Source organism: Platalea leucorodia (genome assembly GCF_965183815.1).
Source record: "Platalea leucorodia genome assembly, chromosome: 5".
NCBI classification, from domain to species: Eukaryota; Metazoa; Chordata; class Aves; order Pelecaniformes; family Threskiornithidae; genus Platalea; species Platalea leucorodia.
This window is the reverse complement of record NC_138827.1, coordinates 64,276,601-64,297,785: the sequence shown is the minus strand read 5'-3', so window position 1 is coordinate 64,297,785 and position 21,185 is coordinate 64,276,601. Positions and strand designations below refer to the sequence as shown.

The 21,185-nt window shown below is 39.2% G+C and overlaps 1 protein-coding gene across 10 annotated transcripts in view; it reads right to left on the bottom strand.

The window, feature by feature from the left end:
• KANSL1L (KAT8 regulatory NSL complex subunit 1 like) overlaps nucleotides 1-21,185 on the bottom strand; it is a 67,288-nt gene that overhangs the window by 19,030 nt on the left and 27,073 nt on the right. For 8 of the 10 annotated variants that reach the window (XR_014228275.1, XR_014228278.1, XR_014228279.1 and 5 more), the window contains exons 4-7: nucleotides 20,120-20,317; nucleotides 17,178-17,299; nucleotides 12,195-12,465; nucleotides 780-942 (exon numbers count right to left, since the gene is read on the bottom strand). Coding sequence is in view for 1 of the 10 variants with exons in the window: in XM_082313055.1 (XP_082169181.1) it covers nucleotides 780-942; nucleotides 12,195-12,465; nucleotides 17,178-17,299; nucleotides 20,120-20,317 (754 nt within the window). In the remaining 9 variants the exon portion in view is untranslated. The remainder of the gene's footprint in view (nucleotides 1-779; nucleotides 943-12,194; nucleotides 12,466-17,177; nucleotides 17,300-20,119; nucleotides 20,318-21,185) is intronic. The other 2 variants (XR_014228276.1, XR_014228277.1) reach the window with 2 other exon arrangements.

Sequence of the window (21,185 nt, the reverse complement as noted above, 5' to 3'; positions counted from 1 at the left end):
AGTCCCAGCCTCATGTTCAGGATTATTTTGTGGCAAAGCAGCCACCCCGAACAGCAGAATTCCTGCACTGGTCAGCAGCTACCTGGCAAGAGGTTTTTCCTAAAACAAAAAACCAAAGAAAACCCAAATCCAGTAGTATCTGCTGCTATCCAATCCCTCCTGCTGGTAACAGCACTTAATATGCTATTTTGAGGCACAATGTGCTGTCAACTTGCACCTGCACTAGTTTCAGGGCTAAAAAGAGTCAGAAAAAAACAACATCTGCAATATTGCCCAAAAAGATTAAAGAATCAGATGACAGAAACCATAAACTTCAAAGATCACCAAAAACACACACTATCACAAAAACTATTAGAAAAACTAAATAAAGCTTTTTGGGGCTAGTCCAAAGGGCCTGAACTGAAAGTTGCTCATGAAAACAACATAACCAAGGTATGGTAGTGTGTCGGCAGAAGCACCATCTAAAGGGCTAACGCTTACTCAATTAGACACACCATGAAACAGACAAAAACCACCTTAACCAAAAATGTTCCCCTGACCAGTTTTTCTTGGTTGTAATCATGTTACTGATATGGGAAATCTACAAGGTTTATTTTTCAAAGGTCAGGATGAAGTTAAGATTTTCATTTAGTCTAAACTCATATATTTTTCCAGTGTGAGGTTTTCTGTAAGTGAACTGAGTTCTAAAAATCACTGAAAAGAAAAGTTAGTTCATAAACTCTACAGCTCTCACAAGGACAACCACCCTCTGTCAGAGGCATTGCATTTGAGTTACTTACCTGAAGGGAATGATAAGACCGGATGGAAGGAAGAGTCCAGCTCTTGCACATAATCTAGTATTTTAGATTCTGCACTGTACTCACTACTGCTCAAAGCGGAGGCTGGCACCATACATGGTAACTGAGTTTTATATGGAAAGGAGGCATCTCTAGATGGCGAAGTCTGCGAGGATACACAGAAACAAAGGTTAACTTCTCCTTTAGTCACTTCCTTCAAATTAGACCGCGGGGGGGGGGGGGGGGGGGGGGGGGGGGAATCTGAGTGACACTCTTCCATATGAGAAGGGGAAAAAAATTCCTACAAACTTCAGATAGTGAAGTTACGACTTACCTCCACTTATCATGGACTATGGCGCACAATACAAAGAATACAAAAATACCCTTCAATTAGGGCCAGGAAACAGTTGTCAAAGTTTCCAGAGAAAATTTAACTGTTTCCAATCATTATGCTGATAGATCCTATGACAAACACCCCTTAAAATTCCATTCCAGCACAACAGGCATGATATAGATGCACAAACAAAACTAACACCAGACCAAATACAGGTGTCTCCTCCATTTATCCCCTTACTCTTAGTAAGATTCTTAGTATCGATATTGCTAGACAGTTTGAGCTTACACATTTTAATGCAAGACAATATTAAACATTTTGAGCACACTGTGTACTTACACAAAGCAAAAGAGCAAAGTCCTTACCTCGTAATAATCAGTTAAACAACACAAACAAAAGAAGATATAAAGCAATAAATACGGAGAGGGATGCATTGAGGATTGATTAATACGTAGTAAGAGGAATTACTAGAAAGAGGAGAGCTCCAAAGAAAGATTAATTTAGCTGCTTATTTGCAAGGCTTGTTGAAGTACGGAAGGTAAAATGATGGATTGCACAGAACTGGTAGGCGTGAGGTAGCAGGACACTAAGGCAAAAGGCAGGATGAAAATGGGCAGGAATAAGCAGCAGAGCATAGGCAACATACTGAGCTCTGAAAGGCAGAAGGAAAGAACAGAATGTGATAATACAGGGCAGCAGTCAACAGTAGTCTGTGCTTCAGAATAAGCTACAAAAACGCTGCAGGGAAATCGTGCTGTTTATGCCACTTTCAGCCTTACTGGATACTAGCACTAGTAACCCCAAAGGCTGATACTCTGCCAAATGCTGCAGAATCCTCTAAAGGGGAAGGGAGGGAAGGGGGGCATTGGGGTAATTTGAGGTTCTCAGCCTAACGCTGTGCAAACTGCCACATTTACCATCTCCTGGAAAAGGATTTCAACATAAAAAAAAAAACTGTAAGAATGCATACAGTAGTGGTCTTCTTGATTTTCTTATGACTTTTTATGGAATGAAAGGAAAACGTCTAGCAGCTGCATCAGAGGCAAGATGATCAAATGAACATTACTTGTATTTTTAGTACTTCTACTTTCTGAATCCAAGAAACCTCTTTCTGCTGTTTTTTCCTGTCCGAAATATTCCAGGCTGTATTCTAGCAGTGTCACTCATCTGTTAGTGATGCGGTGATTATGTCCACCACATACAATCCCCCTCCACTTACTGAAATCATTTCTTCTGTCAGGTGGCATCAGTATTCACAACCCACGCTAAGGAGCAGAAAATATCCCATTAAAAAGTTCCCCTTTCCATCTCTTTCCTTCTCAATTGGCAAATTCCCTATGCTGATATTGTATTGCAGGAACTATTAAAATCAAGTAAGCATGTTATGATGCTGGAGCAGAGGAGACCCTGTGGTAGCGGTGGTGGGGTTGTTGTATTTCACTTTTTTTTTCCACAGGAAAACAGTAACAGTCCTAAATCCACCTTGATCTCCATACACAGGTGTATGTAGAAGTACTTTCAACTTAATTGGAAAAAATTCTCTTCTAGACCAGGACTCCTTCAAATCAATGTTCTGTTATTTTCCTGTGACAAACATATGGGACTCTTCATCTGTTAAACTTTAAATATCCATGAAGTGTTGGCAGAACTGGGACCTGTGTTTGGAAACACTAGAGGAATAAATGCTAAAGCAAATTTAATGTTTCCTGTTATACGGACCATTAAACTAAAGCTTAAAGAGCTTTTAGGTAGTTGCTCTACCTTTGATGCAATATGGCTTGCTTTTCAAAAATGCACAAAAGCACATTTCCTCTTGATATTTGGTTTTTAGAAATGAACTAGTTTTCTGAATCTCCTCTATTTAAGCTGCCACTGCACCCCCTCTGCTTGCATTTTTTTTTACAGAAATGAAACCACATTAAACGATAAATCTCATTCTTCAAAAAGAAATCCCCAAACGTTGATCAGTAACATCACCTAGAAAATATACAGATAAGACCAACACATACAGACATCCAGTCCTTCAGTCCTGATTCGCTTTTTATTGCTTTAATTCACTTTAGTCCCAAACACATTTAGAATATAGCTTAAAGCTAAGCCTGCTCAAAAACATGCATATATGGTCAAATAACCTCCACAACCTCAAACTATTTTGAAACACTATTAAAATCTAATTGCCAACATCGGTAAATGCCAAATTCTTTTCCTCATGTGTCTGTGGTGGGAGTTACAAAACCTTATGCCTGAATTTGTGCGGTATTTCCTTGAAAGCTCTGGCATCAACACCTAAATAATTAAATCTTTCATTAAGTCAGTTCGTAACTCAAAAGAAAATAAGGACTTATATAGAAACAAGAGTAATTTTATTTAAATGCTTGTGAAGCTACTAGAAAAAAAGCTAAAAAAATCTTGCAGTGTCTCTGTTCCTAGCTACTAGATCTGGTTTAAATTTCTGATGGAATAGTTTTCCACTGGAAAATGCTGAATTAGTGAAATCATTATGTTTTTCAGGATGTCAATTTAATCAACTCTTGATGAAAAAATTTCTGAAGCCCTTCATTCCGGAATGAAAGCGTGTTGCTCAGTCAAAGAAAGTGCTTCAACTTTATTGAAACAAAACTGAAGAACTGTTCATTGCAAAACTAAACTCTCCCCCCTTCCAATTCAGTATAGAACAGAGTCTACAACCTGACTGGCTTTTCCAGCAGTTAATTATTGATTTTGTAACACAGCAACAACAAAATCCACCCAAACTCATCTGAACACAACCCCACAAATACAACTATTCAGCCACAGCAATGACAAGTGGTTTCATGAAAACCAAGGCATACAGCTTTTAGAAGAGAGGTCTCTACAGCAAGCCTGAGTACAATGCCAACCCTTCAGAAAGCAAGAGATTACTAAACTCTTATCAATTTTCCCCCTGCTACACTATACCTTGTACATCTCCTGAAACATTTTTCTTCATTACTGAAATACAAAACCTCATGCTTCCTGAGCTTAAGTAGATATGAAGAATAAGATTACATTAAATTGATTCTATTAAGGAAAAGAAAATACACTGTATTTAAGAGGAAATCAGAAATGTGCATGCTTTAAATCTTCAACTAAAATAGCAACTCTGTTTTAAACTTCATAAGAAATGCTGTCACCAACAGAATCTAATTTTCTAGAGTATTATGAATTTTAATCTTCTTGGAATTTTTTTTCCTTAGTTCTGTTTTACTGGGTCACAGAAAAGCTAGTAAGGAATTTTTTTTTATATTCAAAACAATTCTTGCACTTGCTTGTGATAAATTGATGCATTAGACAAAGCACAACTGGCCCATGCCTCTGTTCTAGAAGGGTCAGAAGGCTGAACAGTACTGGCCAACCATCCTTCTGCAGAGAAAAAAGTCTGAGCCTATGAAGCATGCCATAATCAAAAAGAAAAATGTTTTGTGCTCAGAGTTAAAAATTCTGAAGTGAATACTCGCTTCATGGTTTCAGCTACCGATCAGTAAAACTCCTACCATTTTTGGAAACACGCCTAAGTGTAACAGTACGAGAGCCACAGTTCAATTACGCCAATGTGTATGAATCCAGTAAGTTAATTAAGTTAGCTCAAATACACTCTGCTGAATACCTGTCACGTCTGCTTCAGATTACTCTTATAAGCCCAAAAAAGGCAAGGAAAAAGCATTTATTCTCCCTACACACACACGCACTCAGAACTTTTCAGCAATATCAAAGAAGAGATATCCCCCTCAATATTAAAAGCTGTTATTCAGTAAATGAGTAGCCAACTAAATTGCAGAGACTTAACTGTGGGATCCAAGAGAAGAACCGCTGTGTGGGTGGCTGATGCCTCCTCTTTGAACACCAAACACACTTTTAATCCTCCAGAAGTGCTATGTACAGCTCAAACCAACAGAGCACCACGTTACCTACTTGCTTCTGTGCTTTGGCATCTGCCTTAAAGGCCAGCCCACTTCTCCATGGCCTCCCTCTCCTGCACACAATAATCTGCTCTGAGCAGAGCTATGCCCCTCTGGCAGAACACACAGTTCAATGAAATGTCTTATTTCACAAGCTAAACATCAGGAGCTTCCTAAGCAGGACTTCACTGCAGAGTGCTTTTAGGAAACATACAATACATGGATAGTGAAAGGTTAATCTGAAAGCCCGAAAGACCTTCTCTCTTATCAACAGGTAATGGAGGAGAAGGCAGGCAAAGCATCCAAGACATCCCTACATGGGAAGGTGCATAACAGATGGTGCTGATGATACATACTACATGACAGACCCTCCCTTCCAGATGAAGTTTCTATAGATGTCAAATGGACGGACCTTTCTCATGCACTAGCCCGCAATCTATATGCAGGTCAGGTACAGCGAAGCAAGCTACTCTGGGATGTAAACAAATTCATCTGCCTCTGGCCCCTCTGATGCTGCCGATAAGGATAAAGTGGCAGGTCCTGTGGCAGAGACCAGTTTTTCCAGGAACAGAACTGAGACTTTCATAAAACACTAACTTCAACTTACTCAGCATCTGGCTTGTCTCAAATTCAGATTTTTGGTCAGTGTCACAAAAGGAGTGGTAGCTTCTACCATTCTCAGAGACCACCCACCTCTCCTAAGTATACACGGAGTTTAGTTTCTTTAATCCTGTTATAAGCCAATGGGAGATGGACTTTCACCTGCTCTGTGGGAAATGTACGCTGTCCTCAACATCCTGAAACAAAGACCTTTTGTTCAACTAGCAAATCAATTGAAAAATCAAGGTTAGTGCTTAATCTTTGACCAGTTAAACCAAAAGAAGGAAAGACACATTAACCCACAGGGATATCTTTTAAAAAATGCCATGTCGAAATTAAGAGTAGATGTGATCAGTAAAACACTACAGAAATGTCACAATAAGCTAAAGGTGCAGGACTGTGAAAAGCACACTTCAGGTTTTTCATTCTAGCAAAGAAGAATTCACGGGCTGACTGGCTTGCCATAAACCTCACAAAGGATGGATTTAGTTCCACTGGCAGTATCACCGTAGTACAAAGCTAACGGTGTTCTCCCTTCCTTCCTCCCCAGTAGACAACAGTCTTGTCACACACTCAGAACAGCTGAATGTATAGGTATACTTCTTTTTTTCCCATTCAGGTTTTGCTGATTTTTAACTAATAGAAGACCTTACTTTTTAACTTCCAGTGTTAAATAGTAATTTTATCAACTATTATTTTCACTTACAAACTTGGTAAATCATAACCAGAGGGTTCTCCTCCCCAGATCAGAAGACTGACATACCCAGAGGTACTACACCATTTCCACTGAAGCAGCATGATGCATCCTCTTCTCGAAACAGTGCGCAGGAGACTTGGCAACACAACAACATTCCCTGTATTTATGGCTTTTTAGAAGACAGCAATGCCAGGAAGCTACGCAGAAGCAGGCGGCAGAGCCAATATCTAGTGATACCAAGGAGGGGGATGACCATCAGTAGACTCCTTTCAGTGCCACTAAGCGGAAATGACTACTTCACTGTGTGAAAGGCAAAACTTCTAGCTGGCTACTGAATAATACGCTTGATAGCTACTGCTGTAGACAGTACTGTTTCTTTAAATTTACACACCGAGGGAGCTAGAGCAGTAATTAATAACAGTCACAAAGAATTCACCTGTATCTCCTCGAACGCAAATAAACCACAACATGGGACAATACGGTAGAGGAAATGGGATTGTATTCTAGGAAGCAGGTGTTAAAATATTCATCCCAGACAAACATATCACCTGGCAGAAAACAGGGTACAATTTCCACACTATATGCAATATTCCGATTAAGCACCTTCTCTGTACACACACCCTTCTCCCTGTCCCTTATTCTCCTTTCCTCCTAGCTACAGACCACTTGCTGATAGCAGACATTTAGGAAGTAAGATAAAGGCTCTGCATGCTGGGTATAATACAAATTATGAAATTGTATATATATACTCTTCCCTAAAAACCACAAATTAACAAGAGTTGGTGAAAGACCCATATATATTTATCAAGTGACATCTACAAAAAGTATCATGGGCTCTAAGCATGCACTGGGAAAGCAGCAGGACACAAAAATCATAGCATTGGCATGAGAACTAGATTAAAATAAGAAACCCAAACCCTAGAATTCAAATGCTTTGTTCCTGTCTGTTTCAGAGCCTTCTGGAGAAGTACTTGCTTCTCCCCCCCCTTCTTTTTTTAAAAAAAACACTAAATGAAAGCAGATACTCTTCTGCTCTCACTTAACTCCCGTTTGAGACTAAAGAGAAAAAATGTGGCAATACTCAACTACAAGAGCTAGGAACATTATACCACTTGTTTGTTTGTGGTATCTAAAATGTAAGCCTTTGCACCTCAATTACCAACTTCCAGGGTGTTGGCACCTTTGCAAATCTGAATTCTAGTTTTCTCCGTGCGCCTCAGTCCACACAACCACCTCTTCCTCCAGCAGGTGGAGATACAAATACAACGACAATTTTTGAGTTAAAAAAAAAAAACAACAGTGTGCTCTACAGCTCTGCAAAGAAATGTGCAGGACCAAAATTTATAGTCCTCAGATCTCACTCTCTATTGCCTCTTACTTGTATTAATAGCAGTATAAAGTTTTAATAGATTAAAACACTACTTAGCCTCAATGACATCTCTTGTCAAAGCGTGACTTGACAAAAAGAAGTGAAACTAATATCATTAGCTATGGTGTTAAATGAGAAATTAACAAAATGTACTAGCAAAACAAAATTCCTTGTTACTAAAAAAACCCTGCAGCAAGCCACACAGATAAAATACTAGAAAAGAAAACATCAGGACACATCAGCTAAGCAAAGACCTCTCTGACAGTATCTGACTAGTAACAACACTAGTCTGCTTTTAAACAAACTTAATAGAACTTCTGATCTCTTACCCATAATTCAGTTCCTTCAAGTTTAGGCAAAAACCAGCCAGTGACAAAGATACTATAGGTCCTCACTGTACAAAAAGCATTTGCGGGAGCACCCAGGCATTAGCCTGTGGAGAATCAGGGCGGGAGGGGGGAGAGGGGAGCAGTTATAAATGCAGCAACCACTGGGAAATGATTCAATTGGAGCTCCTGATACCAATCTGCTACTTACAGACTTTCTTGGTTTTAAGGCTTTGATACTCTTTGCTTCCTTTCTTAGTGTTAAAACTACATTATGTGCCTTTTATAGGAGGAGACAATTACCCAGATGTTGTTTGACTTGCCAGCTGTAACAACGCAAATGAGTGGCAGAGCCAGCATTTTGAACGAAGCACTCTCAGACTTCCAATCCCTGCCTGCAAGCACGTGTTCTCCTACTAGACCATGCCTGTAGTTTACTCCTTTGTGCTATCCTGCATACAAGTTTCAATATTCATTCAAAAATCACGCTTAAGAAATGCACCACTACAATCGCCCTCTAGACTGAAGCACAGACTGCAGTCCCAGGGTTTACTGTCCATGTGGATTATTCTGAGTGGCGTGTGACTGACTCACAATCAAGAAATGGCCTAAGCTCTTACCAAGCTATTTAGATAACGAAAGAAGAAAGATACAAAACAGATTCCATGGCCAAAAGATGATTCACAGATCATCTGTGGCACTTAGTCATTCTGAATTAGGGGACAAGCGGATTTGGCCCCAAAGGATGTTTGAAGTTCCTGAGGATACTGGATGGTGACAGATCAACCAAACACCCTGCATCCTGTTTTATTTATCCCCACTGCAGTCTAACTATCTTGTAGATCTGGCAGGTCTTCTAGAGTTTCAGAGAGTTCTATGTTTTCTTTTAGACATCACTCTGTGGAAGCATTATTTAAATACCAGAGAAGGGGAAGGCGTAGTCCTCTTCAGAAAAGAAATACAGCAAAGCAGAGGACAATACAGGGCATCTCTCAACAGGCACTGGGAGGCTACTAGGTCACTAAATACTCAAACTTTTGACAGCATTGTAAATGTATGTGGCATGGCAGTAGATAAGAGAAAAAATGTGGCTGTCTTCCCAGTGACCTTATGAACTGACAGATGGGATAGCAGTTCACAGTTTCATACTTTGCTTTTCCTAACATGGATATTGGGGGGTGGAGTGGGGGAGACGAGCTTCCCAAAAGAATCTGAAGAGATATGTAGGACAATACTTTGAACGCCATTCCACGCACAAAAGGTACAGTCAGCCATCCAAAAAAACCCCAAATTCCTCAAAGTTATCCCCTCATTTCTTAATCTCCTACAGACGGGAAGTCTGCATTTTGCTGTGATTCTCTGATCACAATTCTTTAGTCATCATCTGCTCAGATTACTCTGCAGAACGGCATCACCCACCAGCACTGCCAGGCACTCGCTCACCGGCTGTTTGAACCAGGCACCATGAGGAAGCTGGCACAGGAGCTGTGATGTTCAGAAGATCCAATCTTCTCCTCAGACTTTGGCAAGCTGGTCTCTGTTAACTTCACATCTGCTGCAGGGAGGTGGCAGCAAGTCTTCCCTAGCTCCAGCTTGCTCTAAGGCCAGTGACCTTAAAGAAATGGGGGTCCTTACAGACCATGGTACCAGAGGCTATATAAGTATGTAAAACTTGAAGAACTATGGGAGCAGCACTTGCTAGCGATGGCACAGTAACATTACATTAAAAATCCAGCTATTTTCCATGCTGCTAAGAATTAACTCCTTTTTCTATGAAAGGCCAGAGGAAATTTGCTGGATTACTATTGGGAATATAAATGCATTTTCAAAGAAAACTAGTTATCAGTCCCAGAGGCCATTCCCCATTTTGCATCCTTACCCTTAGACATCTGCCTAATCCAGCAGTCAGCCTGGGCTGATAAGCCAGTGTTCTTCCATTACAAGTTGAGCAATCTTATCAACAGCTAGGTAACCAAGTGTAGCAAGTGCAGGACTAAGAAAGTGATAGGGCCTGTTAGCATAAGATTTCTTGAATGAAATGATACACTGATGATGGCTCTTAATTCGGAGACTCAATACCCATTTAGGTTTGATTGTCAGAATGTGCTGGGAATGTCCAGTCCAATTTTATCACTTACTTCCCCAGCAGGATCCCTGATACTCCATTTTTAACTAACACTGTGTAAGAGGCTTTGTTCACTGCTTTACCTTAATTTTGAAAACTTTAATTGAGTTTGGCACTTACACAAAGTCTGAAGCTGACAGCTTGATTGCTGCCACCACCTCTTACTTTCTCCAGGAACACGAGCATAATCTATCTGTAGCACATGACGCAGTTCTCCACATGGTCTCTCGGTTAACTTCCCCACGGAGAGGACATGAGAGAGCAGAGTCTAAACACAGGTTTTTGAGCAGAGAGCTGCGGTAAGCGTAAACAGCATTCCCTACAGGGGTTTTTACCACACTGTCTTTGGGACATCTCTGCACTTTTCAGTACAGAGACATTGGAGCTGGGTTAGCATATGGTAACCCAGCACTAGAAATGTCAAGGCCATGGAGCAGACACACCGTTGCACCAGTTCCCATATTTGAAGCCTTAACTAGTACCTTAAAAATGCAGTTTTTGATTGCAGTCTACAATCAAAAGTAGCCTACAGATTTATCTTTTTAGTCTACAAGTCAAGGTAAACTATTGAGCATGCAAAGCAGCTCAGCTCTATGGTTGGTTGAAGACAAAAATGTAAACGCTGCTTTGAACCCCTGCTGCGGGCTCCAGAAACGAAGTTCCTGTTCACAAGCCTCTACCACTATTTTTTGAACTGCACTAACTCTGGCCCAGTTTTCAAAAGACAGAGACATAGGCAGCACTCATAGAAATATGAGATACTTGAGCCTGCAAGATGCGGGCTTCTAGAAGAGCCTGTTATTTAAAAGTTGCATCTGGAGTGGAAACCCGTCATGTTTAACTAGAAGGAAGGGAAAGTCCTGGTGTCCATTGCTGAGGAGCGATCTCCACAGCTGCAAGAAGGACTTGTGTTATTGGAAGCATCGGTCAGGGAACAAGGCCTCCAGCCTCTTTATCAGGACACGGATTGGATTGAATGGGAAACAAGGAAGTCCAAGTCAGCAACAGTCTCCTTGGTTAATGCAAGGAAGATGAAAAGCCTAAGTGTCTAGGAGGTAGAGCTCCCAAACCGTAACCCTCCACCCCCATCCCCCACCATCAACCCTCCAGGCAGGCTGCCAAGTCTTTAAGCGCCACTGCCAGGAAGCTGGGAAGTCAAGCTAATAAGAAACTGGACAGTTTTTCAATAAAATATCTTGCTAAAACTAGGACACTTCTGCAATTTTGCAGAGGATGCTGAATCAGCGCACTCACACAGAACATCCTTGCAGGGGAAATTTCTCCCCAGACTACTGGTAGACTTAGTAAATCCTAGACAGTAAGCTGAGGAGACACAGAGATTTCTCTCAATATAACACACTTCTAAAAGGCAAAGTAAAATCAAGAAATTAAAACCGCTTGGGATTAACACTGCTCTAAAGAATGAGTTCATACTGTCTCTGCTCCCAAATTAGACTGTTGCTTTAAGCACCATAGCTAAACTCATTATATATTCTTACCAGCAATATGTGATTAATATCAGACATGAACAGATATGCCTTGCCCTGCACAACAGACAATGTTTTTTTTTTCCCATTTTAAAATATTAATTCCTTTGCAACGTGGAAAATTTTAACAGTTTTAAAGCATTCATAAAATGTCATGAAAAAGGCAATAGAATTAATCAGAAACAGCAAAAACGGAAACAAGATTAAGATATTGCAATTTAATTTCCTAGAAAATAATGTGCCACCAGCTGTGTAAACTTTCTTGTAGCTAAAACAAATATTCTGAAACCAAGCAGGCAGCTGATTTACACTGCAGCATGTTTCCTCACCAGTCAAGCCTCCCAAAAAAGCTCTCGAGTTGTCTCTTAGACTGTACAAAGGCTTTCAAGACAGCCATACATCAAACTGATTTGATAAGCAGGATTCTGAGCGATCTTTAATTTTTATGTTCAGCTCATTAACTCTGAGCTCCTGCTGACACTTCTAGTACTCCCGCCACATATACTATATGCTCCCTGAACGCAACAAATAACCAGCACAGCATGCACTATTCTTCGACATACCAGACGCATGCAGACTCTAGCAGCTGGACTCTTTGGTTTTGCCTCCTCAAGAGAGAGCCGACTGCCTACCTGCTGATTCCAGTAACAGGCACCATGCATTCTGTAGAGCTTCCTCTTCTGGAAACTATGAAGTGGCCTTGTTCGGGCAGATGTGCTGACACTAGCCACGGAGAGAGATCTTAGTCTTGTCCTGTCTCTCCTCCTTTTCTTGATGTGCTGATGATCAAGCAACCAGCTGCTGGAAGAGGATACCTCTCTGTTGTCTGAAGCTCTGCAATTTCATGATTAATGAGGGGAGGAAATACAAAAAGTTACATACGCTCCACATGCACAGGCCGAGATTGCATACGCCGATTAGCATTAGCTATCTAATTCTAAGAGAATGTTATAAACACTAAAATGTTTCAGCAGACTGTTTCAGGAAACTGTGTATGTGCTTTGTTTGCTCTTTGATTAATTCTATGTTAGGTCACGAAAGGAAGTTTATCATTCTTGTTCACTTTTTGCTCACGGAAACAAATGTCAAAATTAAGTTAAACCCCCAAGCATATAATGTTTTTTGGTTTTTCCAAATTCAAGAACTCTCTTTCTAACACTTCTAACACCTATGAGTTTTAAGTTACAATTAATATTTCCCTACAAACTTACATTCCATTCAAGACAGCAGACATGCTAACACAAAGGAGGCCTAGAGTCCTGCCCTAATACTTTTCAGATTTTCTAGTTTTGCTCAAGAACTGAAACTTAAGTAAAGCTTACAAACAATGTCCATTCAGCATAGGGGTTGCAACTCACTGTGAAGCATTTCTATCAAAATTAGGAACTCTGCACACTTAGTTTAACCAACACAAGGCCATTAAACTTCACTTCCAGGAACGTGCCAATACAGCTCTCCAATAGAGCCCAAGCCCAGCCTGGGGGAAGCTCTCGGGGAGGAGGGAAAGCCTAGCCTGTTTGTCTGTCTTTAAGACCTAGAAGCTGGTTAGACCCAGATGATTTGGAAGAATGCAAGCTCAGCTCCATGGACATATGGAAAGCTTTGTTTTAACATTAAATCTCAATCTTACCTGCATTTCCCCAAGTGTAGCCCTTTCAAATCCCGCTCAGTGTTATAGCATCATCTCTCCACAACCTTACCTACATGCACGCTTGCAGTACTCAAGTCCCTAGTAAAACAGTATGCAATCACAGAAGTTAAGTGACAACACAGGATCAAGTGTGGTAGAAAACCCTATACGTATAACAACCTTGGATCACTCTCACCGATCTACAGCCTGTGTGCTCACCAGAACCGGGAGTACTACAAGGTAATAATTCGTAACACCCTCCATTTGGGTGGGAACGACTCAGTGGGAAGAATGCACTTCACTTTTATAGGTATTCTGATCTTATTTTGTTGCTGTAGCAACATCTGCCTGCAAAGCTGAAGGCTTGCTGCAAAAAGTGTGCATTTATTTTTACAATATTGAAGACCTTGACTGTAACTCTAAACTGCCTCAGAAGTGCAAGTATATGAGATATTTTGGCCTTGGTTCATAACAGGTCATCTGTCTGCACAAATTATTATTTTCCCTTATGAACTTTAGCTGGCAAATCACAGCCTTATTAGCAAAGTTATAACACACAATACAAGATGAAAATGAATTTATTACAAGACCATTTATCAATCTTTTTTGACATGTAGTATTCTTCCAACAGCACATTTTATTAAATAGAAGTGCTTGTTATGAAAGTGTGATTAAACACCATCCCATGCTGTGCTGGTGTAGTAATAAGGCTTTAAGGGCTCGAATTTGAGCTGTCCTTCTGACACATCAGAACAATCCCAATAAGCAACACAGACTCAATGAAAAAAATGTGCTAATTAAAAGAGGGATGGTACAATGTATTTAAGGGAACATATTAGTAAGTGCCAAGAAAAAGCCCCAAAACACTGAAGCATTACATTCTTAATGCTAACTACCAAATTTTTGAGGCTTGAGAAAGAAATAAAATGTTTAAAGTTAAAAAAAAAAAAGTTAAAAGAAAAAAAGTTAAAAGAAATAAAATGTTATAAGTTTTATTAAAATACTTTCTCTGAATTCTTAAAAACATTTTCTCTGTAATTATCCTCCTCGAAGTCAGATAGTGCCAAGCCCAACTTCTGGACTTCCACGTGCCTTCCCCTTACGTGAAAGACAACTTGGACAGGTAAATTAGAACAAAAAGCCCCTCAGTCTGGCTCTTCAACTTATGTGATTCCTGCCTTTGTTCTGGTGGTCTGCCCTGGTCTTTGATAATCTCTTCAGTCTCTGCCAGCTGCTCTGTTGACCCTCCTGTGCCTTACAGTAATGCACGGCTCCATTTTCAGATGAAGCAGAAACCTTGGTTCTGTGGCTTGGAGCTCCAGTACACAGCGGAATGGTTTTCCTGCCACTTGTGTAAATGGGCTTCCCAGTCAAGGTTTAAGTTACCCGTTTCTTTTGATGTTAGTTTGGGTGTTTTTCAAAATGTGACTCGACAGAAGAGCTGAGATGAACCATCACCAGATGTAAAATTCATGAATTTGCTAAAACACTCCTTTCAAAGCTCATAGGTTGGCCTTTCTTGCACTGTAGCCTAGCTAAACAGCAGAGACCTTCCTCACAGATACACACATGCACAGCAAGCCATCAGACAGGCACTATCCTGTTAAGAAAGTGGTTATCACTAGCTTAGGGAACTGCTATGAATATTTACCTTCAATGCATCTGGCTAATCTTGGCATCTAGATTCAATTGAACAAAGAGAAGCTACACAGAAAAAGGAAGCCACTAATGAAATTAGACCTTGACAAATGGCAATTCAAGGCTACCTGCATTTCATCAACCAGGAACCATACATGCACCACCACTTCCACTGCCCAAGTAACCAACCGTACTGCAACCCCATGATTACCAACCTCAAAGCATCTCATGCTTAGACTTACTTTAAACATGAACTATTACATCTTTCACATCAAGAGCCTACAACTAATGTCAAGAATTTACTTAAGTAAAAATCGCTATTATCCCTTTTTTTTTTCCTCTTCAATAACAAAAAATCACCTTACTTTCCGTTTGGTTTTGATTTCTACTTTCTCAAGTACTTAATACAGTCCGAGTGAGCTCTAAAAGGAGTGAGGGAAGAAGCAGCCAAGAAATGAAGTTAGCTGTAGTATGTAACTGTCTCAATTAATTGCACACAAAACTACTACAACAACAAAATACAACAACAAATTGAAACACACTCAAAAAAACAAGTAGGAAGCAGTGAATTTCCCTGCAGGATTCTCATGACAACCACTCTATATAGGCTTAATTACCATCTTTAATGAACAGTATTTATTTGCAGATTTCAAGACACTTCACAAGAAGCGAAAAATTAAAATTAACTATTAAACTGATTTTTAAGATGACATCTAGAAAGGTCTCAAGTATCTCAGATTCCCTTCCAACACCTAACTCACCAACTCCAGTTCAGAGCTACACCACTGAGAAAATCTTCAAAGTCTTCCTATTCTTCTTTGGGCTTTTAAAGGTCATGAGTAGAAAACAACCGGCCTTGGAGAGAGTGCTCCATGAGCAAACAACTGTGTTGCTCATAAAATGGAAAGAGGACTGATTTTGCACAGTGTCTGATAAATCAGAAGTGGCTTGAAGTTACATCATTAGAGTCCCTCATCATGAAGTCAACTTCATACACTCCTAAAAACATTTTTAAAAGCAGGAGCCCTTCCTCATCTGTTTCGTGAAAAAGTCACAGATTCAAGACACAGCAACAGCATAAATTACTTTCTTCTTCCACATACCCATCTCTATTAGCAACTCCTATTTCAGAGCTATTTTTATTCCAAAACTCAGAGGAATCTTCTGATTTTCCCCAACATCATTTGTAAACAACTGGTACGTCAGGAGCATGAATGCTACATGACAGCACCCCTTCTTCTTTAAATTTAGGGCACAGTCACACAATTGTTTTGGAACAGACGGCAGTTAAAGAAGTTGCCCATCCAAGCTACTCATTATAATCTCTTTGTGGGAGGCTACAGCCTCTGCAGCAAAGCTGATGAAACAGACAGCGTGGCCAGGTCTTCTTGGAGCCGGGAGCCAGGGAATTACGTTCTGCTGCAGACACTGCCATAAACCTCCCAGCTGTAGTAGGGAACACTTTCTTCATCTACCTGATCTTAATTAAGACCTACAAACAACAGCAACCCCTCCATCCTCAAAAATCGCATTACCAGTATTTCAGGAGAAATATTCTACATACCTAGGTCTTTTGTAAGACTGGACTGTAGTCCATTACCTTAATGCTGTTTTGAGACTAATACTGATTACAGACTGCACTACATTTTAAAATCTTAGAATAAATTATGGAATTACTAAGAAGTATGGAGTAGTACTGAGAAACATTTTTCTACAATATTAATTTCGAGCTGCTACAGTCATCCTGGAAGGTATATCCATTATCCAAATGGAAAAATATTATCTCCAAATTCTTGAGAAAGTAGCTGGCAAAGATAAATTTGGCCTTGTATTGAAGACTGATGTGCTTAAAATTAATGAAGCTGCCACAAAAAACTGACACATGCCGAGGCACAGGTGACATTGCTTATGTATTCTACTAATCTAGCAAAGTCTAGTTCATTGCTTTTCCAGAAATAAAGTTGCATGCATGATGACAGAATGTCAGTCTGAAATAATAAGTAGCGTGTTATTTACCATATCCTTTCACTACTTCACAGATATACTCAACTTCCCAGTATTTAAATGTACTTACAGTGACTGCATAATTTCATGATGTCTTTAAGAACAATATAAAACCCTACTACTTTCAACCTTACAAGCACGACTTGACTTTTCCTGAAGCTTGCAGGAAGCAGCTCTCTTTTCCTGATTTACTACTGTAATGATTATCAGTTCCATCTATATAACTTTACCAAAAGTTATTTTAAAAAAAAAATGCTACCATACTGTCACCTACCTGAAGGAAATGCCATTGACCAGCTGTCTATGCCTACAGGTCTTGGATGAAAGTGATGAAGAAGCTGGAGACAGATTGAGCGGAGCAATTAGGCTGCTGATGATTTCACTCAGTTGTGCGCTCTGGGAAAAATAAAAAAAATAAAAGGTAGTTGGACTTCTGTACAGACTCAACAGCTCAAAGGTCCTGGGTTTTTGTTGTTTTGCTACTTAGGATTCCAGTCACATACATCATGGAATAATCATATTTAGTTTCTTCTTGTGAATAATCAAGAGTGGCATGTTTTTTCTTTCACAATTATTATGTCCAACTATACAAAAAAAAAAAACCCAAACAAAAACAAAACAAAACAAAAAAAACAAACAACAAACACAAAAAACCAACACAACCCTGAACAACCAGCCAAGGACATTGTTTATACATTTGAATAAGGAGAACACAAAACACACCAGTGATTTTAGCATTTTAAACAAAGATTTCTAAAAAAGCAAAAGAAACCAGAACACTTTACAGCTGATGTTACAACAGCTGCAGCCCAGAGCTGCTAACTGGCCATTCAACAAGCATTTCAACAGGGGGAAAAAAACCTCTGCTGTCTACTCATTGTACATTTTGTTCACTCAAAGTATTTTTCTTGTTAAAAGACTCCTCTTCATTGCTCACTGTAGTTTGACAAAGGTGTTTTTACAAAAGGAAGTGTAACTACAGGAGGACTATTCTAACTACAGACAGAATGGCTAAAATCTTCTGGTATCCTCAAAAATAGCAACAAGAAGCCCCCACCCCACCAAAACCCAGACTTTCAGAACTGTCCCAAAACAAATGCAGCTAATTTGTTACGACTAAGAATTACTCGTTATAAAGCAATGAATTGTGGACTGACTCCAGATAACATTTCACAATGATTTTTTTGTTTTAAATGTCAAACCTTAAAGGCTATTCTGACAATAAGCGTAGCATTCTTAGAGGAAACTCCATGGTGCACACTAAACAGAAATGAAATGTATCTGAAATGGCATACAATTTTTTTTTAAACTTTTAAATTATTTTGTAGGATTTTCATTCAGAACTAAGATTACTTAAAACAAGAATTACTAAAGGTTACCCAGTAAGTTTTCCTTACATTTTGAGGCACTACCATTTATGCAGAAAGAGGCAGAAAAAATTATTTTCCATTTTATTACAACTCATGTCTTTCCTTTTAATGTTTAAGTGATGCAGTCGGGTAAAAATTTCATGTCAGAATAAAATATTCAGGGATGGATATTAAAGCACAGAAATAGCAAGTTAATTATAAAAGGTCTGGACAAAGCAAACAAGATGCCAGTAAAATATGTAGCAGATTGATTGAAAAATCTCAACAGAATTCAATCTGTAAGGAGCAAAGTCTCTACTGAATATAAAAGCACCAAAACAATGGCAGACTTCCAAGACACAGGGAAAAACATACATGTTTTTAAAACATTGCATAGCTATGAAAAGGACTTGAAAACAGTATTAATAAAAATTGCCAGGCTCAGGCACTTTGTATTCTTTATGATTTTTTTTTTTGTTCACAAGTAGAATTATTTATTTTTAACAAATAAATACTTTAACACAGGACCGAAGAATTCTGTGGGAGTATCTGGGGATGTACTTCAGCCTACAGCATCGCTACTCCTGACACTGAACAAGAAGAAACTCAGACCTTCAGAGTTAAGGTTGATTTACAGAACTGACAGTCAAAAAGCAAATCAAACCCCAAAGCTTTTTGTAGCGTAAAGGGAAGAAATCTGATGTAATCTGTGAGATGCGTTAAATGAAGAACACCTTTACTTCCAAGTAATTTTCAGATCATCAAAGTTCTTGGACTCGCTGTTTGTAGCTACTTAGGGACCAGGAAACACACTACTATTACTCTAATTGTCCAATGTCTTACTGAAAAGTGCATTTAATTCTCCAAGTAATCGCTTAAAGAGGAGACAATTCACCACATTCTAAAAATGCTCTTTGGTTTACCTTGTGCAATTGCCAGCACTGCACATATAAATTTCCTGTTTCATTGCTTCCTCACTCCTGTCTGTTGTAGATAAGATCTATCAAACAGGGGAAGCATTTTAAGAACAGGAAAGTATGACTATCAAATAAGAAAAATTGGCACAGAGATTCAGAAACAGGCATTAGTACCTAAAGCTACTTTTACCCCATTTAAAAAACTTGCGTATGACCAAGAATTTATGTACAGCAACATAGAAACATACTAATGCACCATACCGCCTTTGTCAGGTTTGCTTTATGCTAACTGCATAAATTTATCTTGAAAACAAATTTCCTGTATCTCCTTCAGCAAGGTAATCTTACCACATGCTTTATGTACTTTCTAGCAAAAGAAAACCCTGCTGGAGCCTATATCGTATTTCCTGGAATTAACCTTGGAAATGACTGTTTTGAACACTATGAACCGAAACTCCACTCACAGCTACGCCCACACTATGCCTGTTAAGTACCTGGAATTCCTCAGCTCCTAACTGCAGTCCTATGACGCCTGAAAAGGCAGACCAACAATTATATTGTGTTGGGGCTTTTTTTTTTTTGTTTCAAGTGCAACATATCTCCATCTTCAGCTGTACTCTTTCATCTCACATAAGTATTTCCTGAAACAATCTGTGGCAACTCTACACTGAGCCTAACTGTAAAGGAGAGGCAGGTTTGTGGATAGCTATTAGAAGTGGTTATGTGGCCGCTTTGATGGAAACAAAGCGGTAACACAGACATGTCAGAAATAAAAGGTTAATTTGTAAACCTGGTGTATAATGTAGTTATTTAAGCCCTTCAATTCATCAGCACCCACTCTTGGGACTGCAAAATATCTTCCTTTCTGGAAGCCATCACCATGGAACCTGCCCTATTTCTGAAGTAAATCACTTGGCTCCATTGACCGTTCAGTTCTTATTTTACTTTACCTGTTTTTCTATGTTTCGTAAAAGCAGGGTAGGACTGCTGGGTGACATTTCAAAGTCATGCTCCGGCAAAGAATCCTGTCTCTCAACGGCAGCTTGCGAATTCCCTGTGGCGTTTAATAAAGCTTCTTGGTCTGTCAATTGTATTTGCTTCTTCAAAATGTCTTTTGGAAATGGGAATTCTTCTAAGATCACCATCCCCTAGACAACAGCAATTGAACACAGTTGGTTGACAACAGATTAACCCTCCTAAATCATTTTTAAGGGGCAGTCGAATCTGGCACATCCCCCATAAATCCTCCCAGCAACTCTTTGGAGCACTTAAACTACGTTTTAAATACACTTAACAGCTAAAATATAGAAATAGTAGGTATTTTCATTAATGAAAAGCTGCACCACTTATTCTAGTCCTTATAACAGCAATCACTCTGGTATTATACCAATGCTTAAACATCTGTGCCAAAATTCAAATCAGAAATTCATACTTATTAGAGCAACTATATGATCATTTGCCCACTGATTTAAGAAGAGGTTTTTCTGTAAGAAGCAACCACCCTTTGATTTGAAGTTGGTTATATAGTCTTTGCAGCCAACAAATTTTGCATAGGCATTTTAAAGTGCTCTATTTTTCTTATTCCTATCCATGTTCTAAGCAAAACATCAAGGTTGTTATTTTTTACGTACCAGAGATAGATACAATTCAAAACAAAAGCCTTTCACAATTTAATAATTGATTTTTTTTTTTTTAAGGTGAGCATTTTTAGAGTTTCGTAATTACAGAACTAACTATCCTAAATACTCTAGCAATCTCATTGCTTTTCAAGACGCTCTGCACAAATGTGGTATCAGACGTGGTCTATTGTCTAGAATGTCACCTAATAAGATAAATATAACTTTATATGGTAGGGAAATAACAGAGTTTCATAAACGGAAGTAGGAAAAGAATACCCCCATTGTGTTTTCCACATGACAGATTAGAAAAATAAAAGTGTCAAATACAATTCTAGGTAACATCTCAGCTGGTTTAACAACTTAAAATGTTAACCAAAACAATAAGCAAAAATAACTT